Here is a 12,739-nt window from a genome sequence, read left to right as displayed (position 1 = left end):
CATGTTGCTCCAATCCACTCAGCTGGCAAAAATGAGTAGTACCTGTATTTGAAAGGGCCAGACTTGTCACGCTATGCGTCAGGCTGAGTCTCCCTGAGAACTACGTTGGGGGGTACACGTGTCTGTGGATTGCTCAGTCACTTGCATGTTAATTTCACGAGCAAGCTGTTCCGTTGATCGTATCAGCTGAGACCCTCGTCGTTGCATATATATAGATATGTAAATATAAATATTTATATATATATACATATGTTTACATGTGTGTATAAATATATTTATATATATGCACATAGATATATAGATATTGATATATATATATATATGTGTGTGTGTATATATATATATATATATATATATATATGGGTGTATGTGTGTGTGTAATTGCATATGTGTATATATGCATATAGATATATATATATATGCCTCTCTATATATGCATATATATATATGTATATGCACATATATATATATGTAAAAAATTTAGATTCAGGTGAATATGGTGCTTAAGTTTAGGCACCAGAATTTTGTAGTGTATTATCCATACAGTTTCAAAATAATGTGATTAAAATCAAAATAAGCAACAAGGATATCCAAAAGTAATGCAGTACGATCGCTCAATTAAATGGAGTCGCATGAAATGATCGCACTGCATTACTTTTGTATATCCTTGTTGCTTATTTTGAATTTAATCACCATATATATGTATATATATTATATATATTCATATATATAAATACGTATATGTATGTATGTGTATGTACGTATGTATATATGTGTGTATATACGTATGTATTTGTATGTATATATATATATATTTATCTGTGTATCAATAGTAATTTGATTGTGATGGAAGTAAAAACTAAAGTTTATTAAAGAAAATTAAACAAAAATTTGAAAACTGATCTATGTTATATTTTTTTCCTTTTGAGGGAATAAAATCTAAGTTCCCATCGTTTTTTTTTCTTTTTTTTTCATTTTCCTCTTTATTTGTATCACTAGGTTGTACCTATGGCTTTTTTGTTATGTTTCCATCTTGGAATCTGACCAATAGAAGCTTTTTTTTTTAATTCACTCTTTCCATTTTGTTTTCAGTATTGTGTGTGACCTATCTTTCTCCACTGATGTAACACTAATGTTTTGCAACTAGGTTACCCACAGCTGCATTGCACTACAATAAGAACCAACAAAACCCATTTTTGTTCTTTCACCAGAACTTACAACTTGAATTCCATTCCATTCCATTATTTCTCTTTTTCTCTGTCTTTCTTTCTCTTTAGCTATCATCTTCAGAGTGGCGTTGGAAAAAACTAAGAGATCTTGTTCTGCAGATGAAAGAAAAAGATTTAGATGTATTGTTAAATGATGGGGTAAACCAAAAAACAGAAGAGGCAAAGGATAAATATATATTACAGGTTAAACTAATTTTTTCATTTGTCACTTTTGTTGTTAAAGTAACAAACTGATTGAGTGCTAACATAATTGACATAGTGAACTAAGAAATAATAATTAAAATTACTGTTGTAGTGAGGAGAAGTGAACTTATGCTTGTCACCTACTTATCACCTTTGTATCTTGAGGGTCCACCCTGACACCTCATTACTATTCTTATATCTTCTTCCACCTCCATTTTGATCACTCTCACCCTCTCTTTAATAACATGGGTAGCCATATAGCTCCTCTACAACAAGAAACCTGTTTTGTTCTGATCCTATTTTTTATACGTTAACCTTTCTTCTCATTGCATAATGCTATCTCCCTCTCTACTGTAACCCCACCCAGTTCAAAGGGATTTTAGTCATTGCAAAAGTGCATAGTGACCTCACTAGTGCTGGTGCCATGGAACAAAGCATCCAGTACACACTGTAAAGTGATTGATGTAAAGTGATTGTATCCAGCCCCAGAAAACCGTGGCAAAGCAGACATTGAAGTACAATGCAAACCTCTGAGATCCTGTCAAACTGTCTTACCTATGTTAGCATGGAACATCATCATCCTTTAGTATCTGTCTTCCCTGCTGTAACTTTTGCTTGTGCACGCTTTCACTCATTTTGATGGTTTGACAGGAGGTGGAAAATGAGAGGACTGCACCGAGCTTCACTGTCTGTTTTGGCATGGTCATTAAATGATACTGCTACCACTGCTGCTGTTACTGATGATAATGATGAATGACTCATATTAATTAAATCTAATGAAGGCAGAGGGAAAATTTGATTAGCATGAGCTGTGTACCCAGTGTGTCCTTGTAGTCATTGCAGGGGTGTTTTTAATTAATGAAAAGGTTTTCCTCACTATATTATGTTTAGTACTTACTCAGCTGTTGTGTTTCATGTATGCTTAAACCTAGATGATTTACAAGCCTCTGTTATATCTAATTTAATTGTCTTTCCATCAAATTGTTTAATATTCTTGTCATTAAACTGATTATATAGTAGTTTTGTCATTAAACTAACTATTTAATATTTTTTATCATTTAACTATCTAATTAACAGTCTTGTTATTAAACTAATTTTCCATTTTTTAGCCATTTAATTAAATGAATTATTTTTAGTGTTGTCATTCAACTAATTTAATAATTTTGTCATTAAGCTAACTTTCCATTTTGTATTCTTGTAGTTAAACTAATTAGTTTTGTCATTAAATTATTTAATGATTTTGACAAGCTATAATTATTTAATATGTTTATCATTAAACTAACAATGAGCTACTTTCGTCATTAAACTATCTGATAAATAGTTTCAACATTAAAGTATTTAAAAGTCTTGCCATTAAACTGATTGACTTGTTATTAAATTGTTATTAAAGTTTTCCAGTTCACATTCATGTCATTAAACTATTTCATAGTTTTGTCATTAGACTATTTAATAATTTTATTATTGAACTATTTCGTAATCCTGCTATTAAATGTTTTATTTAATAGTCTTGTTGTTAAATGTTTTATTTAATAGTCTTGTTGTTAAATGTTCTATTTAATAGTTTTGGCAGTAAATTAACATGGAACTGTTAATAGTCTTGTCATCAACCTAACCTAGTATTTAATAATTTTGTCATTAAACTATTATTTAGTAATGTTATTATGAAACTAACTTAATCAATAATCATGTCATTAAACTTATTATTTAATAGTCTTGCCATTAAACCATTATTTAATAAACCTGTCATTAAACTAACTTTAATAGTTTTGTCGTTAAAATGACTTTAATAGACTTTTCATTAAATGAAATATTGTTTAATAGTCTTGTGGTTAACCCTTTCACTGTGAAATGAAATTTCATGGTTATTCCAGTAATAATATTAAATATCTACCAAAAAGTAGAATTGGTACTTCCTGCAAGTTATATAGCTTCAATAAACTTGATATATCCCAACAGAAAATAGTTTCAAACATGACTTACCTCAACAAAAGGTAGATTGGTATATATAACTGCTTTCTGCCGTTAAGAATAATGAAATTTTGAGTAGATACACCTGCTTTCTGCAATAAAAGGGTTAAAGTATTATTTAATAGTCTTGTCACTAAATTAACTTATTAACCAGTTTTATAATATAGCTAAGCTATTTAACCCTTTCGTTACCAACTCAGCTGAAATCGGCTCTGGCTCTGAGTACAAATGTTTTGTTTTCATAGGTTTTGAATTAAAATCTTCCACCAAACCTTAGTCACAATTTATGTTCCTAACACTAGCTTAATGATAACTAAGTTATTTTACTAAATTTTTTGTTGTATTCAAGTAATTGAAAGAAACACAGAGCATCTCAAAGTAAATACTGTAACGAAAGGGTTAATAATGTTGTGATAAAGCATTATTTACCAGTCTTGTTTTAAACTAACTTTATTTACTAGTTTTATTAAACTAACTTATTTACTAGCCTTGTCAGTAAACTAAATTACTATTTAGTGCTCTTGTCATAAGACTATAATTTAAGAATTTTGTCATTAAACTATTTCCTATTTTCAAATGATAATATCTCGTTAAACTTATTGTTGAAAATCTATCAGCTTTAAACTTGTTACGTATCAAAATTGTTTTTTTTTTTAATATTTTTTTTTCTTCTGAATGTTTATTATTATTCTGGTTATATCATTTTGTGTAGTTTATTAACAATTTTTTAAAATTCTTTTCTTGCAGGAAGAAATTAGACAACTGCAAGAAGCATTAAATAGTAGTTCCAAGAAGATAAATCATTTACAGAAAGCACTTGAGTCAAAGGTAGTTTTCTTGTGGCCAATGAGATGATCTACTCTATTTTTAAATGATTTCATACATTTTACTAATGTTATTTTTTAAGTCTGGCACAAGTCCACCCATTTGTAGAGGGAGATAGGGCATAAGTTAGTTGAATCAACCACAGAACACTATTGGTAAATGGAGGCAAACTGATGAACCATAGGCAAAATAATGGTAGTGGTGGTAAAGATATAAGAGTATAATCATTTATGTAAGAGTTTGAAACCATTTTCTGGTTGTATGTTTCTTATACTAAGATATTTTTATCATAATTATCTGAACTGATTTGTATAAATTTTAGAATTTTAATACTCCTAATGAATGTGAATATCTTCACAGTAGAGGTAGCAAGGATCATATTTTCTCCTAACTAAGGATTAAATTTGGGGTAGGGGTAAAGGGTAAAGACCCTCTTCAGTCATAAATGACCATGGGGTTGCACCTAGAAAGTTATCTTTCAAGATACAAGTCGGGGCAACATTGTTTATGGAAGACCAGCAGTCACCCATGCATATCAGCGTCCTTTCTCCATGCCACCAATGTTATCCAAGAGAAAGGCAAATGCCAATACAGCTTGGCACCAGTGACATCACAATTCATTTCTACTGCTGAGTGAATTGGAGCAATGTGAAATAAAGTGTCTTGCTTAAGAATACAACACACAGCTCGGTCTGGGAATCAAACTCACTACCTCATGATTGTGAGCCTGATTCTCTAACCACTGAGCCATGTGGAGGTAGGGGAAAGAATATATTAGTAAAAATCAATAAGAAGGTTTAATCCATAAGTTATGATTCAGTTGTGGAGTACCTCATATTACCTACTATTTGTATCACTTGGAGGAATTGGAGACAAGATTTCCCCCCAAAAAGACAAGTTCTTGGTAGTGTGATCTGCTGTAATTAAAAGTCAAATTGCTTTCACATCATAGCTTTCTATTTTGGAAATAGAAAAAAAAAAGGTAGAAATTATTGTGGATAATGTAGTGTGAGAGACACTATTTGACAAAAAATGTGATTGTCATAGTTGTAAAAATGATAGGATGATCACTCACTAAATAGAATAGTTGATGTTATTGGAATATAAGTGTTGGTTGATACTCTATTAAGATCCTGCTTTAACACCATTTTCTAGATTTTTATCGTACCTTTGAGACTAGTCCTGAAAAATACAGTGTACTTTGACTCATTAAGTCTCCTGATTTATGGAACCTTTGATGGTATAGAATATGTTAGTTTTACACTGCTATCAACTTGGCCTTCTATGACACTTCTCTTTATTTATAGAATCTAATAAGTTCAATTAATGAGTATAAAAACGTTACTGACCAAAGAAAAAAAAAATTGCTGTTAGAAATATTATTAATGTATTACAATTGATGTTTCTTTTGTTTTTCTTCTTTGGAATTTACAGACAACGGCACTTCAAGAACTTGGCACAGAACATGAGCAACTTCGCAAAAAAATTGAAAACCAAAGTCACAAAAGTACAGAAAGTGACGGTTAGTTTATTTATTTAATTATTTCTTTTTCTTTTTTTGTACCCCTAAAATTTCTTGTCCCACTACAATATATAAAAGCTTATCAAAATATGCCAATGTTTCACTCGTCAGTAAGGTACTGAAAAGAAATGGAATGGTACCTGAAACCTTTAGGTCTTCCAGATTTGTGGTGATTAATTTGAACATCTATTGGTCTCCCGTAGAAGAAAAACTTCGATGGAGAAGTAGTTTCAGATGTTTACAGTTTAGCTGATTGAGGATTGGGTGAAGTGTTTAGTGTGCAGTCTAGCTGGATGGAATTAGGTATATAAGTAAAAAGCAGGAAGAAGAAATAGCATTTGTATAGGTTAGTGGTTGTATTATGTTGGAGAAGAATGAGCCTTTATCAAATAGTTGAATGATAATTTGAATTTTGTCTTGGACAGTATTCTCAGATGGAACTGAAATACCCTCTTGGAGGTGTTACAGAAAAGGGAAGAAGGTTGTTACATAAAATTTCACTAGGGGTGTTGATGATTTTACAAGATCAAAAAGAGGAGGAGCTGAGAAAAAGCAGTTAAGGATTATTGATATAGTATATTTGTGTATAGCAACAGCACAGTAGCTCAATGTAAATCCAGAGCTTTGTAGGGGTCAGTAACTGATCAAATAAAGACCAGAGGAGTATTTGACTTTGAGGATATTTCTCAGAGGGGTGGTAACACTATGCCTATGGTGGTGAGAGTAATGACTCAGAATATGTGAGTATAGGAAAGGATTTGTTGAGAGGGTAAAGTTGGTGGCAGGATGAAGTCAGCAGCAAATTTGGTGGCTTTTTTGGATAATCCTTCTTTATCATCTTGAAGCCAAAAGAAAAATAAATGGACAGTTGAGTGGCCAACAATAGCATCAGCATCCATCCAACTATAAAATATCCATTGCTCAAATCAATGAGATAGCTTCTACATGATTAGTTGATTTACTAGAAACAGCAGCCAAATCTCCTTCAAATTTCACCTTATTGTCTTTAATAAAAGACCACATTAAATAATGCAGTTTTAAACATACTATGTACATAAAGGTGCTAGAGTGCCAGACTAAATATCATATAGTATATAGTTAAATCCCTTCACATTGCAAATTCAAATATCACTGAGACTAGTTGTCCCTTCCATGCTTTTAACTGTGGAGAAAATAATGTATACAATCATGTTTTGAGGATAATTGATGTAATTATATCCACTCCCACACTGTTTCTGTCATCATCATCATCATCATCATCATCGTCATCATTATCATTTAATGTCCATTTTCCATGCTGGCATGAGTTGGACATTTTGACAGGAGCTGGCTAGGCAGAAGCCTCACTGCCTGTTTTGGCATGACTTTTGTGGCTGGATGCTCTTCCTAACACCAGCCATTATTAATGATATTTTAATTAATGTACAAAGGCATATGACTTAGTGATTAGGGTGTTGCACTCATGGTTGCAAGATTCTCAGACCAGCAGTGCGTTGTTTTCTTGAACAAAACACTTCATTTCACCTTGCTCCAGTTCACTCAGCTGTAAATAGGTAACCCTGCAACAGACTGGCATTCCATTCATTGGGAATGAATGCTGGCCTGGCTACCCAACCAGCAGAGTACCATCATTCAAATACTACAACACTGCAAGGAAGTGCGTTGTTAACAGTGGTGTGCAACATATGATAGTCTGGTTTATACAATGATACAGTAATTTTAATTTACAAAGTGGCAAATTGGCAGAATCATTTGAGCATCAGACAAAATGTAATTTATGATTTGCTTTGGTTCTTTACATTCCAAGTTCAAATCATACCAAGTTTAACTTTATCTTCCATCTCTCCAAGACTGTTTATACAGTGATATGCAGTGGACAATTGCCTTGTGATATTTGTTCTGACTTTTCATCAAATCCTGCCAAAGATAACTTTGCCTTTCATCCTCTCAGGATTGGTAAATAAAATGTCAGTCAAGTACTAGACCGCTTTAATCAGATAACCCCTTTCCTTTAAATTCCAGGCCATAATTATTATTATCATTGAAAGTTATTATTATTGGGCAGCAAGCTGGCAGAATCATTACAGCATTGCTAAAAAATGCTTTGCAGTGTTTCTTCTGGCTCTTTAAAGTCTGAGTTCTCTGTGGTGTCAATAAAATAAAATACAAGTCAAGCACTGGGGTCAATGGTGCCAATTATTCTCTTTCTCTTGAAATTGCCGGTTTTGTACCTATACTAGAAACATTTATTAATCATCATTCCTACCCTTACTCTCATTAGAAAAAACATGAACATCATAACTACTCATTTCTTCTAGCCCTCAGAATGAATCTACCTACTTAGTTAAATGACATCTACACTATACAGAAGAAATCCACTTATTAATTAGTTTGATGTATGTAACTTTTACAAAATGAAAGTAACAACTGAATTCTACCTAGTTTAGAAAATTTTCAAAAATCCCCATTTTAGTATACATATATATATATATTTTTTGATCAATGTATGGTTTTTAAAATTCTTTTATTATTGAAGATTTCAATTTCATGATTCAATCACAAAATAAATTTTTATTCAGTGACATGGTTACATTTTGAGATAGCATTTTTTAACATCTTGGTTCATATCAACTAATAAGTACTGAAGTGTGTCTCCACTGAATTTTGTTTCCTCATAACTTTCTGAAAAATAGATATTTTTTAAATGAAATTTTCAACCAATACCTTTCAGATAATAATTATGATTATATTACAATTTAATGTTAAAAAAAGGGGGAGAGTAAGTAGATATTTTATGCATCTTTACTTTGTTTCCTCATATGTTTCAGTCATGTACATTAGAATTATGTTGAAAAAAAAAATAAAGTTTTGAGGCCTATACCAGCCTTTTTTGAAAATAATCTTTGTGGAAAGGTAGAATACGAAGCTAACATTAATTATTAAATACATATTTCTTTTATTATTCTATGGCAATCTTAATCTCTTTTAAGCAAACTCAAAGGGAGCCCATCTTCTACGTGGTTGTTTAGTATGCTAGAAATAGCAGGGATCATGTGGGACTCAAATTTTTTTTTTTTTTTTCAGTGTAGTTCTAATCTACATCATCAAAATATATGGGGAGCCAAATTCAAGGTTTGTGAAATCATCATCCTTTGACGTGGTTGAACAACCATTCTCAACCAGTTGGGATTCATAGTGTAATCAACTTTTACATCAAACTCTGGTGCATGATTTCATTGTAGTGTTCATCCTTTCTATCATTGAATACAAAAATGCAGCTCATGAGAGACCTCCGTTTCGGAAACTTCTCTGAATCACTGTCTTACTCTTATAATTTCCTTTCATTCTGTTAATCTTTCCACCTACAAGGTAGTCATTCCCTTTTCCTTCCTTTTTCATTTCTTACCCAATACTAGATGGCTGTTGACTCTCCTAAGTTCTTTCACCCTTTGTCAGGTTGTGTTTTGTATCCAGCAAGGAGTCCAGTAATCACCCTTATGCACCAAGCAAGCTTGGTGCATGAACTACTTATGCTTTTTGTCCTGATATTTTTTCACATTAAATTCTGACATAATTACCATCTACACCATCTGAAAGGTATTTGCAGAAAATTTGTTAAAAAAAAATATATATCCATTTTTCAGGAAGTTATGAAGAAATGAAACCAAGTGCTGGGAGGTGATGGCACTCTTCTGTAGTTATGCCCTAAATTTATCTACTGAGTCAGTGAGTTCTATTAGATGAGTAAAAGATACAAAGAAAAATTCAATGTAAACATATCAAAAAAATTGCACACACCAGGAATCAAGTGTGTAAATATTATTTGACGACTAACAGAAAACTGCCTGAAAGCCAGTCATTCTGCTAGTTATTTGTAAAGTATATATAAACATATAAATTCAATAATAGGATGAATTCTTTTACAAGAATTTATCAAGTAGCTAGCGTGAAAAAAACCTCATAAGGGAAAAAATCCATCATTTATTCCCCAAAATATATTTATTTATATAAGGGCATTACTATACAAGAATGCCTCATGCTATGAGGGACTCTAAGGTCAGACTACCATAATAAACACATTTTTACTGAACGCGAGGAAATGTTGTCGAGTACAAGTTGTATAATACTACAATAACTACGAAATCATGATCTATAATTCAGTCTGTTTTTAAGGGGCTAGCTTTGAGAGTTGCATTTCCTTGCGTTCGGTAAAAATGTGTTTATTATGGTAGTCTGACCTTAGAGTCCCTCATAGCGTGAGGCATTCTTGTATAGTAATGCCCTTATATAAATAAATATAAACATTTATATATTTATCATTTAATTATCACACGAAAATGTCTTTGTTTGCTTTGATGACTGTTATTTCTATGTCTTCAAAATTCTTCATTGAATATTATTGAATATCATTATTGCTATAGTCTCATGCTTCTCTGCATTTGTCAAATTCTAGTTCGCAGCACTGCTGTTTGGTGAGTTAGATGATTTTGATTGGTTCTTTTAGCATCTGAAATGAGTCTATCAGTGTTGTATGTATTCTATATCAAGTCAGACAAGCAAGCAACAGATTTGAAATTTGACTCTAGAATTTTGCCTTTATTGTAAATTTGTGGTCTGTTTATTTATTTATTTATTTATGATTAAACTACATAAATATTTGTTTATTTATTTATTTGCGTGCGCACATGATTATGTTCCTCCTCTGCGTTCCTACCCCCCACCGTCACTTAAAAAAAAAGACCCCAAGAAAAAGACTTCATTTTTCATGTTCGGTGTACGTACTTCTGCTCTTCCTATGGATAGTTTCAGTCTTGAAGAGTCAGCATGTGATATTTGGTATTTGGTTCCAGCTTTGTAACCAAAGGTGAACAATCATAGCATGGAATAACAGCAACAACATCACAACAACCACAACAACAACAACAACGAAATGATAATAATAATAATAATAATAATAATAATAATAACAACACCACTGTCACCACCATCACGGACACCACCACCACTATCACCACCACCATGAAATGTTATTCACTGTCATGACATCAGTTTCTTATCTCCTTCCCTCTTTAGTTTGGCAACCACTGCAATGCACTAAAAGCTGTGTATTTTACCCCCCCCGTTGTGAATTAGTTTGGTTGATTTTTTTTTTTTTTGTTAGTGTGTACCAGTCATGTGACATGTGAAATATATTACTATGGCACTTATCCAAGCATGGTAGATTCTGTAAATACATTTGTATTTTAAGTTGCTAAATCTTCATTTCCAAACAGATTCACTGTCTCAGGAAGGTTATGCAGATCAAGAATGTTGGAGGAACCTTTCAGACTCAAAAGTAAGTATTTGAATTATGTTTTGTCTATATAATTTGTATCAGATATTTTTGTCTATTATTACATGTATTCCTTAGTCATAATGGAGGCGCAATGGCCCAGTGGTTAGGGCTGCGGACTCATGGTCATAGGATCGCGGTTTCGATTCCCAGACCGGGCGTTGTGAGTGTTTATTGAGCGAAAACACCTAAAGCTCCACGTGGCTCCAGCAGGGGATGGTGGCGAACCCTGCTGTACTCTTTCACCACAACTTTCTCTCACTCTTACTTCCTGTTTCTGTTGTGTCTGTAATTCAAAGGGTCAGCCTTGTCACACTGTGTCACGCTGAATATCCCCGAGAACTACGTTAAGGGTACACGTGTCTGTGGAGTGCTCAGCCACTTACACGTTAATTTCACGAGCAGGCTGTTCCGTTGATCGGATCAACTGGAACCCTCGACGTCCTTAGTCATAGTAAAATATGACATTTACCCCCATTAACACCCCCACCATTATTTTTATAAGTAAGTAAAATCCCTAGCTGGTGACCAGAGATGGAGGCTGTCCTCTCAATCAATATGCAGCCATGGGTTCTGCTAGATGACGGACTCTGGTGATGATGTTACTCCATGCTTTCCAATCCATAGCACTGATCTTAGCATGCTTGAGGTTGAAGCACTGTGACTTCAGGTCTTCCTCAGTTTGTTTGGCCCATGTCTTCTTTGGGGCACTGTGCTGGATTCTCCAGTGTGTGGGTCAATGTCACCACAAAATTGGTGTGGTTGTCCTCCAGTGCTCAACTATAGCCTGTACTGCCAGACTTGGTCTTCAAAGTTCAGCTGTTGCTGGTATTGTTTTCAGATGTTGTTTGAGATTCAGTCATGTAGAGAGACATCAAGTAACTGACATAGACACCACATTTGGAACTCACTAAGATGGGTGACTTTGAAATGGTATACTTTTGCCACCATGGGTAATATCAGGAAATATGGCATATATATATATATATATATATATAAATAAATAAATATATAAATAAATAAATAAATAAATAGAGTTAGTGGTTGATGTAACCGACAAAGGGATAAAATATCTGTATATACTATCAGTATCCGTTACCGGTGTTATCCCCAGACAATGATGTTCAGGGACACCCTATACATTAAGCGCAGGTGACAATAGGATAAACAAAAGTTTATCAGGAACCAATGCAAATAATTAGAAAATGGAGAAATCCATAGATTAGCCAGTACATCGATAGGACCACATTTAAACCTTGTTTATTGATACAAAGCTAACAACTGTTTCTGATCAGATACCCAGAATGTTTCTGATCAGATACCCTATACATAAATGCGAGAATAAAATTCTTCATCTTCATAGGGTATTCGAATTAGGGCAACGGATCTTCATCAGAGTGAAAAACAAGAGCATACAATATAAACAAAAAGAAGAAAGAAGAGGTAAGAAAACATAGTTTAGACAAATAGTCTAAAAGCCCAATATGTTAAGTGTACATTTAACATCTGAGCTCAACATCTGATGAGTATTTAACATCCGAGCTCAAAGAATGTAGATGACAGAATGAGCTATTAAAGGACTAGGGAATACTACAAGTTATTAATGGGAGGGTGCAGTTAGGAGGGGTGGGGTCAGGGTGTTAAAGGAAGAAGTTTTCCAGAAGCTCTATGTAGATAAGA

At 33.1% G+C, this 12,739-nt stretch overlaps 1 protein-coding gene across 6 annotated transcripts in view; it reads left to right on the top strand.

Moving 5' to 3' along the window:
• The window catches only part of LOC106871175 (uncharacterized), a 181,712-nt gene that overhangs the window by 150,747 nt on the left and 18,226 nt on the right, over positions 1-12,739 (top strand). For 3 of the 6 annotated variants that reach the window (XM_052970650.1, XM_052970649.1, XM_052970654.1), the window contains 4 exons: positions 1,278-1,412; positions 4,128-4,208; positions 5,640-5,727; positions 11,001-11,062. In XM_052970650.1, coding sequence (XP_052826610.1) covers positions 1,278-1,412; positions 4,128-4,208; positions 5,640-5,727; positions 11,001-11,062 — 366 coding nt within the window. Of the gene's footprint in view, positions 1-1,277; positions 1,413-4,127; positions 4,209-5,639; positions 5,728-10,180; positions 10,200-11,000; positions 11,063-12,739 lie in introns of all 6 variants that reach the window. The other 3 variants (XR_008264888.1, XM_052970651.1, XM_052970653.1) reach the window with 3 other exon arrangements.

This window comes from Octopus bimaculoides, chromosome 9 (genome assembly GCF_001194135.2).
Source record: "Octopus bimaculoides isolate UCB-OBI-ISO-001 chromosome 9, ASM119413v2, whole genome shotgun sequence".
Lineage (NCBI taxonomy): Eukaryota > Metazoa > Mollusca > Cephalopoda > Octopoda > Octopodidae > Octopus > Octopus bimaculoides.
The sequence above is the reverse complement of the archived record's forward strand: the minus strand, read 5'-3'. Positions and strand labels throughout refer to the sequence as shown.